The sequence below is a fragment of the Plutella xylostella genome, chromosome Z (genome assembly GCF_932276165.1).
Source record: "Plutella xylostella chromosome Z, ilPluXylo3.1, whole genome shotgun sequence".
Classification (NCBI taxonomy): domain Eukaryota; kingdom Metazoa; phylum Arthropoda; class Insecta; order Lepidoptera; family Plutellidae; genus Plutella; species Plutella xylostella.
In genome coordinates this window covers 14247758-14265266 of record NC_064012.1, presented here as the reverse complement: position 1 = coordinate 14265266, position 17509 = coordinate 14247758, and the positions used below count along the sequence as shown (strand labels likewise).

The window sequence follows — 17509 nt, the reverse complement described above, 5'->3', positions numbered from 1 at the left end:
TATGTATAATGGTATTAATTATTCAATAAGATATTGATTAAGATCTTATTTGGCTCAAATACTTCAACTTAATATGATTGTATAACCCCTAAGAAAACATAGTGTACGAATTTTGTCTGTTGACTGTATTTACCTTCTAATCTAAATGAGACAAACATTATACGATGCTTTTTGCACACATCGTATTAATATTAAGTATTAGTGTCAACACAAACGTAATGATAAAATATTGGGGGTAGTTTAAAAAAACATAATAAATTCATATCATAACAAAACAAAAACTGCAAAAAGCATCGCATAGCAGAAGTCTTAAATGCAAATTATTATAATAATTTTTGGTTGTTACGCCTATCTTTCACTCGTTAAAGTTAAACCTAACAACCAAGACAGTTAAATGTAAGAAAATCAAATCGCAATAAGCCAGGTTAGGAATAAAACAATAATTCTCACATGAAATTTATTGGATAATCGTAAAACCTTTTGGAACATTCATCTACATCGTTCATTAGCCTAAAGTCTATGTCTTACCTATGTCCTTGATGACCTAAACGGCCTGTATTCTGCTAATCAATGACTCACAATGGCATATCAACAGATTCTACTATTTTGTGAGATTAATAACTGCAAAATGTTTCGAAATACTTTCACTAGTGGTAGGTAGTGGTGCGTGGTAATATCTTGGTAAATATTTCAACCTGAAACCAGAAAAACTCAGATACGCCATCGTGGTATTTTTTTAACAGAGTGTCCCAGGTACAACGCAAGCTTAACACAAAGGTAACAATCGCAAGGACTCAGATAGGCTCAATCATGTTTTGTTTTTTCAACGAAAAATTTGATAATCTAGATCCGATCTCCACACTAACGTTTGAATAACGTGAGTGCACATAGAAACGCAAATTTGAGGAGATTTTTACACAGTTTAAAATAACAAAAACATGATTTTGCCCTCGCACAGCGGATATTTCGCCTTAGCTCACACAGTTTCGCCTTATTCAATAGAATACCACTAAAACTTATAATCTAATCTAGTCATAAATAGGCAAGGTTCAAAAGGTGTGTGATGTTGGTAATATTGCTTTCAGTTGTCTATGTGAGCTGGTGCGTACACAGGCACTCTTCGAAACATTGCCTCAAAAATAAAAACTTCGCAAAAAATACTCACTGGAGAGGGAACGATATTAAAGAAAACTACACCTATCACATGTAACTCTTCGTACTTTACTCGTTAAAAATCAATTCTTAACAGAAAAATCTGGTAACTAATTAGTTTTAAATACACTTAATAATACACAAACAGAATTATCACAAAAGAACTTAGAACATTAAACTCTTACATACTATGGCGTTAACTTGAAATACCTACATTACTTATTCCAAATTGTCTATTGATTCAAAAAAACAGTATAAATAACGGATTCTTTGAAGGTTTCATATTTACAATTGAGTGTATTGTTTAGCTACGGTGCTTATCGAGATAGCTTTGACATTCAGTTGTGGAGCTTTTCGCCCCACGACGGGTATATTGCTACGCTAATACTATACTCTGGAACTGATCATTTACAAGGCAAGTTGAGGTATATCGAATTGCGTATGACGAGCGGACATGAGAAAGACCCCGCTCAATACTCTAATCTAACACATAACTTGAGGTAGTCAATTTCCATAATATTATATGTAACTGTTTAATTATTATTGCTATCAAGAAAATACTTCTGTTATACAAAGTTTCTCAACAATATAACATATAGATACATATTATCATTTAGTTCTGCTTTAAACATTAAATATTGAATATAAATTTTCTGTAAACTGTCTTGTATTATTAGTTTGTATATAATTAATTCGTAGCTAGGAGGTAGGCCTTTGCTGTTGGCTGTTAATTGTTACAAATATTATTCTTGAACGATCTGATATATAATACAGATATGTGTATAATACAATATGATATATATTTAGATATGATTACATTTTAAAGTCACACTGATGAGGTAGATGCGATTGTAATTGTATATATAAAAATACTTCTGCATGTGATTAACATTAGAATACAAACTTTATCAAAAATTAAGTCGATTTCATGTTTGATATTGCACTGTACGTTATCATTATTCAACCAAGCAGTGTTAACAAAAATGGTAATGTCTTTGAGACGCGGGTCGTATGGGAGTGTTCGTCCGTCCTGCTCTTTGTAGGAACGAGTGAGGGAGATGGTTGTTCCATGAACACTGAAGACTAGTAGACAGTATGTTTTGGGAACTAACTAGATCTTTTGTCGTTTTTTAAGACCTTACTATTAGACAGCGATGTCCACGGGTTTTATTTACTGAAAGTCAAAGAGTTCAGATTGGCAAAGGCGAAGTTAAATAACAGGAGGAACACTCGAATACGAGCCGCGTCCTCAACCCGTCTCTCTCTTCCTCTGAAACAATACTCCCTCTTTGTTATATACAAATCCATGACTTCTAACATTTGACTCTTGGGACATTTTATTAATACTATACAAAAACATTTACATTATTATTTTAAATTATTGCTAGAAAATTTCATTATTATTTAATTTTATATTTAGTCTAGAAAAAATAATCATTACAACTAAGTAAGTCGATCGCAGTGTTATGGCGGCACTAATTTGGCAACGTTCAGGAAGACGACATCCTACAAGTACTAACAAAAACGAAACAGGAATGTTCATACATAATAATAATAACTAAAATTATTCACACAACGCACTGGTAACTCATTCTTGGATAAAATAACTACGAAAAGTACGAAAACTTCGGTAAAACAATCAAGTCAACTACCTTATATTAAATGTTAACAGATAAAAATATATTGGGAAGCACCGGGAAATTATTATCAATATATAATATTATTAATAAGATTTCAAGCGTTGAAACAACGGGTATAAAATAAAACGATAAAAAGTACGACGTTTCCTCGTGTCGGTCTATTCACTGGACCGACGACGGTTACTCAATGGCAAGACAATAAACTTCTTTATAATTTAAGTTTGTCTATGTCTACAGGCTCCCTTACTTCACGTACTACCTAGACTATAGGTAAGTATATATAAATTAATTATTCTGTAGATTTCAATAAAATTGTACTTTTGTCGAGACATTTTGTACGTTCAAGTTCATATTTTGTTCCGTTATTATTACATATTATATATAATTTACTTGTATAAATTGGCTTTTAGCTCTAATTTGTACCAATGCTTATTCGCATAAAGTTGATATCAACTTGTCACAACTCATCTTTCAACCTAAAATACTTCAGTATACTTAAATCAAATATCTGGCATTCAAGTCCCAGCATCAATATTTACAAACATCTCGCTAGTATATAGAATACTATCTCGTAGTAATTAACGCTAACAGAATTAGACGTTCAAATCAACTGAAATATAATAAAATATATGGTCCATATTTATAACTAAAGTAAGATATGTCATGTTATTATTGATAACGAGTGGTTCACGTCTTGACTGCACTCAATTACTAATTCTCCGAATATGTAAAATGATATATGACTCATATACATATAATGTATACGGTTCGTTTGATATGAAATATCGTGGAATGTTTGTTGAGCGTCTTGTAATTATATGTTTAGCGCCTAACAGCCGGGCACAGTCACCTTGCGCCGAAAGCAAGGTTAGACTCGAGGAACAAAAAAACCGCCGCGACTCGCGAGTGGGCGAAAAAATAAATATATAGATATATATATATGCGTCTGCGCAGCGCACTGCAGCGCCGTCGAGGTCACTCAGCCACGCGCATCTCGCGTATTGTTATTGCAAATGATATGTGCGGAACTTACGATCCTACTCGACAGAGGTCTGCCGCGTCAGTTCACGAGGCGGCCGGCCGGACGTTCTTCTTGCGATGGGTCTCGCAGTGCTTCAGCATGTGGTCTTTACGGATGAAGCCCTTGCCGCAGTGGTGGCAGGCGAAGGGCTTGGTGCCCGAGTGCAGGCACATGTGCCGCCGCAGGTCCGTCTTGTGGTTGAAGGACTTGGGGCACTGCAGGCACTTGAACGGCTTATTCTCCGCGTGCTTCGAGAAGTGTTCCTCGTAGGAGGCGTCGTCGGAGAAGCGCTTGCCGCAGCGGTCGCACTTGAACGGCTTGGCGCCCGAGTGGAACGTCTTGTTGTGCTGCGTGAGGTAGCACGCCTTCGTGAACATCTTGTCACACTCGAAGCACTTGTGCAGCAGCGCCGCGGCGGCCGCGATGTGGTTGCTCTCCGCGAGCGGCGCGGGCACCGTGGACGAGATGGAGGGCGAGCCCCCCGCGCCCCCCTCGTACCCGTCCTTTGCCTCCTTCGCGCTCTCCGGGCTCGCCGGCGACTGCATCTCGCTCTCGTAGTTCTCTTTATTCGCATAGTCCATGATGTTCTCTATCTTGAGGATCTTGTAGGCGGAGGAGTCGGCGCGCGGCAGCTCCTCGGGCGCGTAGCACGCCACCACGCCGCCGTCGCGGTACACCTTGATCATGTCCGTGTCGTACGAGACCTCCTCTTTGATCTGCTTGGGGGCGAAGTCGTACTCGAAGTCGACCTTCGGCTGCAGGTCATTGTTGTACTGCACAGAGGCGCTGGCGGGGTCGATGATGATGTAGCCCTGCGCCAGCTCCTCGCTGGGCCCCCCCACGTTAGGCGATGGTAGGTAGTTGGGAACGTAGACGCCGAAGCGCTGCGCCTGCAGCTGAGAGAAGCTCGGCAGGCGGCTGCCGGACGAGTCGCTCGACGTCTCACATTCCATTACGACTTCTTCCGGCATCGATTCACCAAAAGTAGCCGGATTGGCTATATGCAGGTTGCTGATAGCCATATCCATAACGTGGGGGGCCATCCCGTTTGGGTAGTTCTGAGCTATAGTCTGCTGAAAATTCTGACCCAAATATAGCGGGGTGTGCGTGTGGTCCGTGTGCGAAGGTGCCAAAGGCTCCGTAGACCTCGGACTGTACGGGTTGGCCGCCAAGTGACTGAACGGCGGCAGCGTGTGCGCCGCAAGCATCGGCGTACTCTGCGCTAACGCCGGACTGGTAATATTGCTGGTTGACACTGATAGCAGGCCCCTCAAATGATGGTTTTGTGTAACAGAGGGACCTGCTTCCCCGTTTGGGGGATTCCCGCTCGATGTGATTGCCGCGCCCTTCGAACTCTGATTGCTATCGTTCAAATTGCCTATGCCGGGCGGTTGACTACCTATATTTAGCGGGTGCGAGCCCACTTGATGCGGTAAAGGGTGGTTAGCTAACGGATTATTACTCATAAAATTATTATCTATATTACCCTGTTGTAGATGTGAGTACGGCGACTTGGCGTGCATGGCGGCGGCGGCGGCGGCGCGGTGCGAGCGGTCGAAGGTCTGCGCGGCGTAGGGCGGCGCGTCGTCGCGGGGGTCGTCGGGGGGCGCGGGGGACTGCGTGTTGGAGTCCGGGGGCGGCGCGCGGGACAGCGCCTCGCGCGCCGGGTGGTGGTGGCTGCTGATGGGCATGCTGGCCGGGTCCGGCTGCCCCGACGACCGCACCGCGTTCTTGTGCAGCGTCGTGTTGTAGTGCCGCTTCAGGTGGCCGGAGCTCGTGAACCACTTGTTACAGGCGGTGCAGTTGTAGGTCTTGGGCCGGCGCGCCTCGTTGGACTTCCAGTTGGCGCCCTTGCCCCCGATGGGCGGCAGCGCCGTGGAGGTGGAGTTGGCGGGCTGCGTGCTGGTGATCTGCGGTGCCGTGGGCGAGTCGTAGGGCCGGTAGGGCGGCTTCATGTCGGCCGCGCCGCCCGCGTAGTCGCTCAGCGGCGCCATCTGCACCGGGTACAGCTTCTGGTCGCCGTGCATGAACGGCTTCTGCTCGTGGTGAACGGAGAGGAATTTCTCATTCCCGTACGAGAACTTCTGTTCGGAGTGGAAGTTCTTCTGTTCGGAGAACAGCTTCTGGTCCTTGAAGAGCGACACGTCGCCGTTCATCTGCGGGTTGGAGTAGAGCTTCTGCGCCTCCCAGGGCATCATGGGCACGGTGCGCGAGTTGACCTCGCGGCCGGGCGCCGGCTGGTCGTAGGGCGCGGCCGGCGGGTCGCCCTCGTTGCCCTGGTACACCACCTTCTGCGAGTCGAGGTCGAGAATGTCGGAGGACTCCTCGTGCTCCTCCTTGATCTTTGGCGCGTCGTTGTTGAAGGGCGAGGAGTAGTTCTTGGGCGGGAACTGCTGGAAGTGCGGCGCGTGCGCGGAGCTGCAGTGCTCGCTGAGCTGCAGCGCGGAGTCGCACACGAAGCCGCACTTGTCGCACTGGTTGGGCGAGGGCGACGGCGTGGGCTGGCTCAGCGGCGGCGGGTACAGCGGCGACGAGGAGCTGACCTGCGCGCGCTCGGCGTACGGGTGGAAGCGGCCCGCCTTGTGGTAGTCCGGGTACTGCTGCTGCTGCTGCTCCCACAGCTGCTCGTGGGCGGGCGGGAAGCCGTGTGGGAACTGCCCCGGGAACTGCGGGCCGGGCGAGAACGTGGTCTGGTCCGGGTTCTGGTAGGGCGAGGGCGCGCTGTGGTAGCTCTGCGGCGTGGCCGGGTGCGGGAACGAGGACGTCTCCGGCGTGGCGCGCTGGAACTCGGGGCTGGGCTTGGTGATCATGGCGTCGCTGGAGTCGGCCGGCGCCGACACGGTGCTCTCGCTCTTCAGCTTGGCGCTGTTGTTGTTGTCGGCGTCATGCTGCCCCCCCGCTCCCCCCCCGCCGCCGCCCCCCGAGCCCCACTTCACGTACAGGTTCTCCTTGTGGTACTGCAGGTGCACCTCCAGCGACTCCACCGTGTCCAGCGACAGCTCGCAGATCTTGCAGTGGTAGCTCGACGGCAGAGTGGACGACACGGCGTTGCTGTTAGCCATTTAAATCATTGATCCAGTGAAGCGGACCGTGCTTTCCAACGAAAAAAAAATAAAAAATGCGTCGCTCCCCGGAGGCGGACATGTGGCTAGTGGAGTGGACGCGGCGAGGACATGGCCGCGGGCTCCGCTTGTTTCGGAACTAAGTTCGCGCGGCCATGGCGGGGGCGGGCGCGGGGCGCGGGCGGCGCGGCGCCACGTGCTCGCTGTAAACACCCCCGACAAGTCTCGTCGCTGTTGCCGCTATTATTGCGATTAATTCCCACAACACGAAATGCACTCTTTAAGTCTTCAAAGTTTGTTTTACGAGTCCACTACAACTGAAGTCACTCAACATTAAAAGTTTGAAAACAAAGTAAAAGTTTTTAACGACGTCGATCACAGTTGGTTGTAGTTGTGTTGCAGAGAGCGGCGGCCGAGTGCGTCGCGAGCGGTCATCCGCCGGGGTACGGACGCTGCGAACGTTTAGTACCGACTGACAGCCTTCCCAAAGTCGCCTTCGGGGGCATGACTTCAATAACAATTCGCAACGTCGACCCCCACCGTGGCCGCGCGCGAGCGAGAGAGCGGCGGCGTGATGAAGTTATCGCGGGCTAGTGGCCGCGGCCGCCGCGGGTGCGAGCGGGACGGCTGCAGGGCGGGGGCGCGCGGGACGGGGATGGTCCTACTCTTTCTCAAAATTGAAATGCCCGGTCGAAGTGTCCGGTGATGCTGCGTCCGAGTGGGACAGCGATAGCACCCACCCTTACAATGCGGGCGGCTGGAGCCCTGCGACGAAATTACATCCTCAATCTCAAACATTAAATATATTTATTCCGACCTTTAAATCGAAATATTCCACTGAAAAATTCATGGATTTTTTACCGATGCAAAACTCAAGAACAGGATAACAGTTCACCTTGAGATTATTTATGCAGCGCCAACTGAAGACACGGTTTTATTGAAATACTGAATTTAAAATAAGCCTAACCCATATCCATATTAAATTAGGTTTTTTCAGAAATCGAATATAGGTAACTACCATAAATTTATCACGGCAAAGCTTGACAATCTTGACGTCACTTATAATTCGTTCAAGTTTATTTACTAACGTAGACTTGATAGTCCAATACTTTTTATATGTTTATCAAACGAGTATAAAGAGTAACTTAATTCTTAATTGAATATTATAATATTCTACCGACGATATTGTGTAATAGCGCGTTACTATGACGAATATAATTATAGCTTAGCGCTTTCCAAAGATACTTCTCAGGAATCGATTTGAGTCATATTACTTGTTATAACTGCAGCAATAAACACTAAGCTGAAATTAATCTTTTCTCTGCTAGGATTTTGCACATAAGTAAATAAAAGGCCGTCAAATTCGTAATCTTTTACAGTTTAGGGTTAGCTTAGCAATAGCACATACAAGTAAATAAATAAATAAGTAGTTTTATCTACATCTGCTTAAACCACATCTAAAATTCTCATAATCCAACAAATCAATACGCTTGACCACTCTCCCCAACCAACCAAAAGCCAAGCGCGAAAACACGTCTAAAACCGGCGCAGTGCTCTGAAAATTTTGCATCGTGAACGAGCGAGGGGCGCGGGGGGGCGGGCACCCTCACGAAGTGGTTCCTTCAATTTTTTCTAAACACATCCAGCGTTTCTCTGGTACCCCGCTGGACACAGTCCTCATGCAAACTATGCCACCCCCGAATCGATTTTATTAGGAGCTAGAACGATCGAACGCCTTCCTTCGGACAGGCGAGTTGGGGCGACTATTTTCGACTCCGTGTGCAGGCGTCTTCTTGCTTTACCCGTTCGCTTTACCTGTTCAATGATGGAAAGGGTATGGATGTTTGGATGATTATCGCAGTGCAGGGATCAATGAGTTGAGGTGGACCGGTTTTTGTGTACGGAAATGCTGCTGAAAGGGTAGTTTAATTAATTACAGGGAATTATTATGCACATAGGTATAATTAATTAGGAAATTTAATAATTATGAGGATGCCAGCAATAAAAATCTATTTAGAAAGTTTTCTTACCTTCAATCCAAACTCAATTTGATAACACAACTTAACTCAGAAAATATTAAAATACACCTGATCATTTAAGCATTACGCCAGAGGTACTTTCACCTCACAAGGGAATTCAGTAACTTTTCAACATTCAGCCAATGCGGAACTGATGTGGAAAACTGGGAAAGTGACAAGTGACGATCGCCAAGTTCTCAGAATAAGGACTGGAGCGGGGTTGTTTTGCACGGCGGTTTTCTTTCGTTTGACAGTTGTGAGTCGTGACGTCATAATCATAATGCACGATCCCTATTTGATCCGGAGCGTAACTGGCTGGAAAAGTTTTGGCGGGAAGCGTAGCTGACAACTGTTCCATATTTAATTGTGGTTCGATTTGACTTATAAATTAGTACTACAGGTCAACTATAAAGTCCTGAAAACGGAAGTGGGTCCTAACTTATTGTTAAAGGCCGTATTTAATCGATCTATTATAAGATAAATAAATATTTAAGCATAAATCCGTTAAATAGCCATTATCAATCGGTATTTCATTTTTAAAACGTAAGTAGGTAAATAACTCGAAATTATAAAAAGTCTTTGCAAAATTGCACTCTTTATTGTCATGAATTTATAGTTGGTTATTATCATTTTCCTAGGTTCCTAAGTACTCGTGAGAATGACAAAACACTTAAATAAGTTATCTATTGTATAGGTAAATAAATAAGCACCTACCTACATATTTACTAACGTATTATTGCGATCAGCTTTACCATCAGCGATCAATGTAAGTAAGTACCTAAGTATAGATAGATATTAAGTAAATTTTAGTAGGAATTCCTAATTCGCATTGTGAAGTAAATAAATCCTGGATAAATAAGCCATGTTACAACTTTCCACGGCGAAGACAGAACATTTTAAAAAGAAAACAAAGGATCTGTTCAGAGAACATAAAAATAAGACAATGGGCCGAACGGGGATTATTAACTTTCGCCAGCTTTTGCTGAAATATGTACTTAGTTAAAGCTTTTGGTCATACAATAGGTAATAATAGGTATAATACCTATTTGGTGGAAAAAATAACAATAATTAGTCAGAATTCAATGAATCACAACCTCTATAAAACAGTACACTACACTGCGTTATGTAGGAATTTTGCATAGATCTAAGTAACTATTTACTTACCTATACTTCGTTTCAACTTTCAGCTAAGATTAGTTCTGTGATGTTATGAAGACAATTTGACTTTCGTGGTTTTAGAGATATCGCATACTTAATTAAATTGTATAGATTTTGTCAATCGACTTATTGTATGAGTAGAAATGTAATGAATGCACACTCATTTCACAATAGTATATTTGTGCGTAATTCGGAAAATTGAGAATTGAGACAACAATTAATTATTATTATTTAACTCTTTATTGTACAAATATTACAAATAAAAGTACAAAGGGTGGACTTAACGCTAAAAGCATTATGCTGTCGTCTGGACTCTGGACCTGAGACTGATAATTGTATGAGAATGAAAAGACACTCGCGACAGTCACAGTAAGTATCCCATCGTTGGCTGATGATGATGACTTCAGTACTTAATTTTATGACATTAATATTCAAATTTCACATCCAAACATTTATAAGTGCTAGTACAAGATGTGAACTTAATGCTGTGAGTTTTTGTAACAGTCAATTCGCAGTACGTAAGATTAGGTATTTTAAAATAGGTGTGTGGTATTCGGGAGATTCCAACCTGAAAACTTTCAAGTTAACCAGAATTTGAATATGGAATGCAGCGCTGTGATTGGCTGTCCTAAGTAGGAAACTAAGCCTTAGTAGGTATATTTGTAAGAAAAAAATATCTAATAAGTATAATTATTAAAACAGCACGAGATAAGAAATTTCGTAGATATATTTTTTAACGCGAACTAGGTCTTTGAAGGTCGGTTCTCAGGTATGGGTAAAACAAAGGGCGATATTAAATACCCTTTTTACAGCCCTATTGAAGCTTAAATACCCAAATGTGCGAAGAGAGCGGCAAACACAAAGGGAAGTCTTTTGTCTGCAGCCAGTGATAATAGAATAGTTAAAAAGTTAACAGTTTAGTTTTACTTGTAGATTATGGTATTGTTTTAAATTCACGTTTCGCAGCTCTTTGAAGAAATCCCGCCTCAAATAATAGTAGATACCTAATACTATGTAGGTATAAATTATTTTATAAGTTAAGTTGACCGGCATTTTGGAACGTATTTTAAGGCATACTATTAAATAATTATTGTAATATATATCGCCTACCTTATAAATTTTAATTTGATGTCCTAAAATAAAGATAAAGATAAAAGAAAGTTTATTTCGAGTTAATCTTAATACTAACATGCTAAAAATCTATTGACTTAAACAATAACAATAGTCACATAGGTACATAGTTAAAAGAACAAAAAAAATATAAACTCGAAAATGGACGTGGACTCAGCATAAGGCTACTCAAATATTATAAATATAAGAATAGCGCTGATTTTCAGCCACGCCCATGCCACAATTTAAAATTACAAGTAAAAAAAAAGATTAATTTGTTTCAAACATAGCCGAGCATATTACATATTATAATTACACTATATCCTTATTTTTACTTAAATACATACTTTACTACTTATTATAACGCTGGAGACTCATCAGACCTTATAAACAAGGCATCAAAAATCCAATCGCTAAAATTTCTCTGAAATTAGTGCTAATTTGAACCTTAGGACGATTGAGTTAACAGCTATAGGTCCCAAATCGTATCAAATCCACAATGGAAGTTTAAAGGTAGAAGGTACCCCACAGAACAGTCTGAATGAATGAAAATGCACTTTATCCCTTTTTATTATCCAAAAAGATGCTCGTTGTGTTCGGGTTATGCGACCTTTTCGATGTTTTTACATTTTGTTTACTTTAGTAGCTATTTATTGTATAACCCAATAATTTGGCCAAGTTTCAACGTTGATAACTTTTAGGGAGTCATTTCTGCTATTTTTAATAACCCCTGTGTTATAAGTTTAACGTGTCTGTGTATCTGTGTGTGGTGGCGAAGCTCCCAAACGGCAGAGCCGATTTTCGATAGGTAATGTTACCCCGAGTGTTCTTATTAATGTTTCTTAAAAATCAGTTCAACCGTTCAAAAGTTATGCGATTTTTGGTGTTGTATGTCTAGGGTTTAACTAGTTACTTTAACTTTAACTTTGATTAGGTTAGTATGGGCGAGCTATGGCGGCACTTCAACGGCATTGTGAGTACTCTGCCATAAGCTGCATAGGCCAGTCTACTGATTCAAAGATGTAGGTTCTACTTCCATCCAGATAGGTAGTCGTAAATAGATAGATATAATTCACTTTATTTTTAAACCAAAAAATAATAAAATTCACAACTTAATTAGGCTACAAAAGGTGGTCTTATCACTTAAAGCGATCTCTGCCACACAACCTTTAGATGGGTGGACTGAGAGATTGAGATTGGGTGCAGTGTGCAGTGTACATCCTTATATTAAAGGGAAGGTAAGGTATGTAGCTATGTCTTATTGTGTACCTAATGTTATATTATAATTAACTAGCGGAAGCCAGTTCAGGTACTTTATACCTATATGCAGTGTGAACAGTAAAACTGTGCATCCGAAATGAACATTTATAATAAACTTTTGGCCGTATGCATCTACCTATATTTTTTCTCAATATCTTAATGATATTGAGAAAAAATATAGGCATATTAAGCAGACACTATAAAAACGTATCAGTATCACAAACACACTTAGTTCCGATACCGAAAGCCTAACGAATAAACTAGTCAGACCAGTGACCAGACTTAGCTTAGTTTTTTTGCTCCCGTTTCGTTCGATGTATGATACATCACCGCCATATTCAAAGGTCACCCTTGAAGCCAGACCAAGTTCTGCGAACGGTAACTTTAAAGTCAAAACTGCAACGTTATTATTACTTTGCTATTGCCAAATTATTTTTATTAATTTTGAACGGTGTGGGTCCCGTTAGACCGCGTTTTGGACCTTGAGTTTTTATTCGCTTCCGCTTCATCTAGATTGAAATAAATAGATAGAATATTCTTTATTTGTACACACATAAAGACGGGAAAAAATGGCAAAACATATTATAAGTAGGTAGGTACATATCTAATTAGTCTAATTACCGAATTAATAATTACCGTTTACTGAATGAGTGAATAATCATAAATAAAGTACGGTCAGCTGCATAAGTAGCTATATACACTTTTGCTCCTTGTCAAACTAGCTAGGTACATAACAAACTGTCAATGTTTTATTAGGCAGTTTGTGAGTTTGACTGAACGTGTGGTACGGTACATTTTAAAAGCAGTTAAGTATAATGATAAAAGAAGAAGTTATTTTTCAAAGAAATCACCGAAATATTCAAACGACTATTTTGGGTCAACCAATCTAAGACCTAAAGAAACAACACCACTGACTGCAATGACCTACGCGCACTTTATGCTAAAAAATAAATTATACATTGAGTGATAATAACCTATAATTATAAATCATTTTAATTTAAAAACTCTTGAAGCATCATTGCATTTGGATATTGTTAATTTAGTTTCTTTAAATAATGATTAGGTATCCTATGTTTTCCTGAATCTATGTTGCCATCATATCTACGCGTAGGTTTCATTCTAACACCTACTGAGGCAGCCATACAGCCTACCCATTGAGAATTAACTTAAGCCCGTAGAAACTGCTGCTTAACTCATTATTATCATCAAGAATCCACCCCATCTTCAAGGTTGAATGCAACGCTACGTTGTCAAATTTCTAACTGCGTTTTAGATAGAAAAAAAAACTTAAAATGTAGCAACATCGCAGTCAGAAACTCTGCATTCACACAACGTAAGCGACCAATCAGCGCCCGGCTTACGTGTTAAGACGCACGCACACATAGCCAGCTTAAGTATTCCGCACGAAATAGATTCCTAGAAGCACGCGCACACACACATACCACGGGGATGAGATGTATCATGGCGATGTGAAAAAATCTCTGGAGGTCGCCCTATCTTTCGAATAACAAAGTTTGAAAACGCTGCTGTGGTAACCACGGCTCCAACTCGTTGTGTTAAGCGTACGGTTTGTGTGCCAGCTTTCGTTGGATTTTTGTCAAGATGGAGTGGCCTTCCTATTTATTCTCACGCACACTAGCGCAGCCACGTGGAGACGCATTTCCGCGTCGAGACTGTTGCGCCTGCGCAGCGCGTCGTGGTTTAGGAATTTTGGTAGTGAGTTTGCATTTGAGGCATCTTCACGAGGTATGTAGGTCAATCGAGAGGTTGCATAGAAGTTAGGTTAGTTAGGTTGCTGGTTTCTCGATGTCCTATACAATGCTGGTGGATTGTAAGTTTGCGAGTGAACGATTCTTCAGGAAATTATGTTCAGTTTGACTACGAAGAAAACTGAAGCATTTATTGTTTAAAATTTATTCATTATTAACAGAGGACAGGGTATTACATATGTAGGTACTTAGATAGAGTTATACAACCCCTCTAGGACCTACCTGGTACTAGAACCAACGATACAGTATCAGTATCATGTGCAATAATTATTGAGCAAAGCGAGACAACAAGAGACACCTACTTCTTCGAGTAGGTACGTGGCTACTTGCCTAAATTGCTGAAAGTTATTAGTTATCCATGGTCTTATATTATTATAAGTACCATGTTAGTTATCGTAAATCACAAAGATTTAAGTATCATTTAAAACAATTTTAGAAAAACATGATTTCAACTTTTTTTATAAAACTAAAAACTCACTTGTTAGTTTAGGGAATTCAAACAGTGGATAAATCTATAAAATACTTGGATTTGAATCCAATTTCTACATTTCTATAAGTTGGTCCTGCCATCTGTTGGTGAAACTGAAACTAAAATATAATTTCTTATTGGAATGTGAATGCGGTAGTTCGTACTTGAATAGGTTAAAATTAAAATCACCTTCTCGTCCGAAAAATGGGTATTGTAAGTTTAAAATGGTTTAAAGTTTAGATTTATTTTGGGCATGTATGGTAAACGTAGGGTCGGGTTTAAATTCATGACCACAAAATTTTATACTTACTTTTAAAAAGTCTAGTAAATAAGTTATTGCTGAAAGTTTTGACAAAACCAGAGATTTTTACATACATATTTTGTCACAGTCTTAATCATACACATTATTGGGAAGAATTAAAGTATGTGTACGTTTAAGATACCTACTAGGTAGGTATACTTTTTGGATCCAAACAAAGTCTACAGGGGATTGCAATGCAATGGTATAGTGAAGCAAAAACTTAGCGCCTCATTCGGGACAAATTTTAATAACCATTGTCAGTAGTAAGGATTAAGAAGGTGACATGACCAACACGACAGTAAGTAGGTACTTATTTTTTTTTTGTTTTGTTCAAGATTGTTCCTAGATTACATTCATCTTCACCACCTAAGTCATCGGCTTTCAGATTACAATGTCCTGAGTCCTGATTCTTATACCCTCTAAAATGCTTAAACGATCGTTATGATTAATGCGTGGTTGTTTTAATGACCGATACTAAAAAGTACATCTTGGGCAGTCAGTGACTTTCACGCTACGACATGTAAGTAAGTTTTCGCCTCTATCCATAGGTACCCATAAGTTGTAACTACAGCTACAGCTATCTATACATCTGGCAAATCTTTTCTGTCGAGAATTGAACTAGCGTTTGTCTCCAAAATGCTAAGATGAAGCAAAATTCATAATAACAAACACCTACCCGCGTATTCTACAATTTATTACCTATAGACTCCAAACATAAACTAGTCGACTAAGTACTTGTGTGATATACCTTCATATAACATGTTCGGACAACACCTAACGAAGCTTCAAGAACACCTACAACACGAGCGGAGCGGTAGCTACATACTAATGAGCACTTTCTTGTGTTTAAAATTCGATATAGGTAGTGGAATGTGTGCGTAAATTTGGACATATCTCGTAGCAGGGGTGGTCAACGCGGGGGCAGGGGCGGCCCTGCGCCGGCCCCTACTAACCCCTTATTTTACATTTCACACTTCAGGAAAATCGTTAGAGAAATCTGCGTAGCGTCCTGAGACACACACGGCCGCGCACGACGCCCGCGCGGACCTCGCCCGCCCCCCCACACTATGTAAATCTATATTCAACATTCAATTCCGCCAGATATATTATATTATATTATAACAAAGCTCCGATAATGTCGCCTTCATTAGACGTATCGTACACGCAGACAAAAGTTCATTATCAGCAGCCTCTCCTGAGTCCTGATGTCGATCTAGCGCTTCCTCTCCGAGACAGCGTCCGATCCGGCCCGATACGCCGTGTCGCCCGGACGCCCGGCCGGCCACATACATTATTACCGTACAATGTCACTATGCAAATATATGTAGGTAGGCTTTGTGTATACGCACTTACGCATACAGGGGGGTGGTACCTAATCCGAGACGGTGGGCCCCGAAGATTGTGTGTGTTGGTACATACGAGCTGTTTCTCTTGAAGCCCAGTCGCCAGTGGCTTTTAAAGGGGGTGGCGGGTGGCGGGGGCGGCGCGGGGCGCGGGGCGGGGAACGAGTTAGCTGACCGGCTCGGCGTGGCCGGCCTAACGATCTGCCGTTTCTCCCGCAACAGGTCACCAGTTCGAAACCTACTTTCTAGCCCTAAGACTGACATGTTCCATGCAAAAATCTGCTAAAAATAAAATCGCAGATGAAAGTTGAAAGTTAAAAATTGTAGAAAAGAAAGCGGCTTTAAAAATTCACAGCGTTCACTGTTCATTTTAACTTGTCTTCCTGTTGGTATATCATGGACGCTCTTGTGTGCGGTGCGGAGGGTCTGATATCGCTTGCAGTGCCGTGTGTCCGGGGCCCGGGCGCCGCCGGCCGAGGCCCGGGCGCGGCAGGGGCGGGCGCGGGGCGCGGGGGCGGGCGTTTAATTGAGTACACCCTGCGCCCTCTCAAATGATGCTCCTCTGTTCCAGGAATACTTGTAATAGATGTTAATTAGAGCCCATCCCTGTACACGGGGAAAAAATATAATTTGAACAGGCCGTAATTAGAGGTGTTTACAGAACTGTAAAACAAATATTTTGTTAATTTTTAATATTTTTTCGCTCCCTCTCAGTCCGCTCTGCCCGGGTTAAGTATATTTATTTACCGCAGAGATTCTCGCTTTTTAAAAGTGAAATTAAACAGGAAGAAATGTCGTTGATGTTGCAGTTAAGAAATGAATTTCAATTTCAGGTTGTGGGTTTTTATCTGGGTTTGAAGGTAGTTTAATTAATATTACATAACAACATAAATATAACTAAAAGTTTTTTTGAAGTTTTAAAGTTGCGGAATTTAATATATTCAATACTTACGAATTTGTTTAATTTAATTATAAAGCCATACGAGGTATAAAACACACCTACACTAGTGACGAAATTAGTTTAACAATTTTTATGAGTCCTTCGTCAAGTCGCGCGCCTTAGTCTCGCGCGCCACGCGCGAGTTGCCCCTCCTGTATTTACCTACTTTTTTTGTCGTCAACTCGCTCGACTGTGAAAATATGTAGAGTCAGCCACAAAAGTTATAATTTATTATGCTTAAGGTAACTACTTAAAATGTATAGGGT

General features: G+C 41.7%; 1 protein-coding gene across 1 annotated transcript; it reads right to left on the bottom strand.

The window, feature by feature from the left end:
- Positions 1 to 443: 443 nt before the first annotated feature.
- On the bottom strand, positions 444 to 7389 carry LOC105386490. The gene has a single exon (XM_038122027.2). It carries the CDS (start codon positions 6873 to 6875, stop codon positions 3858 to 3860), a length of 3018 nt encoding a protein of 1005 aa, XP_037977955.2. The 5' UTR covers positions 6876 to 7389; the 3' UTR covers positions 444 to 3857.
- Between the last annotated feature and the right edge of the window lie 10120 nt (positions 7390 to 17509).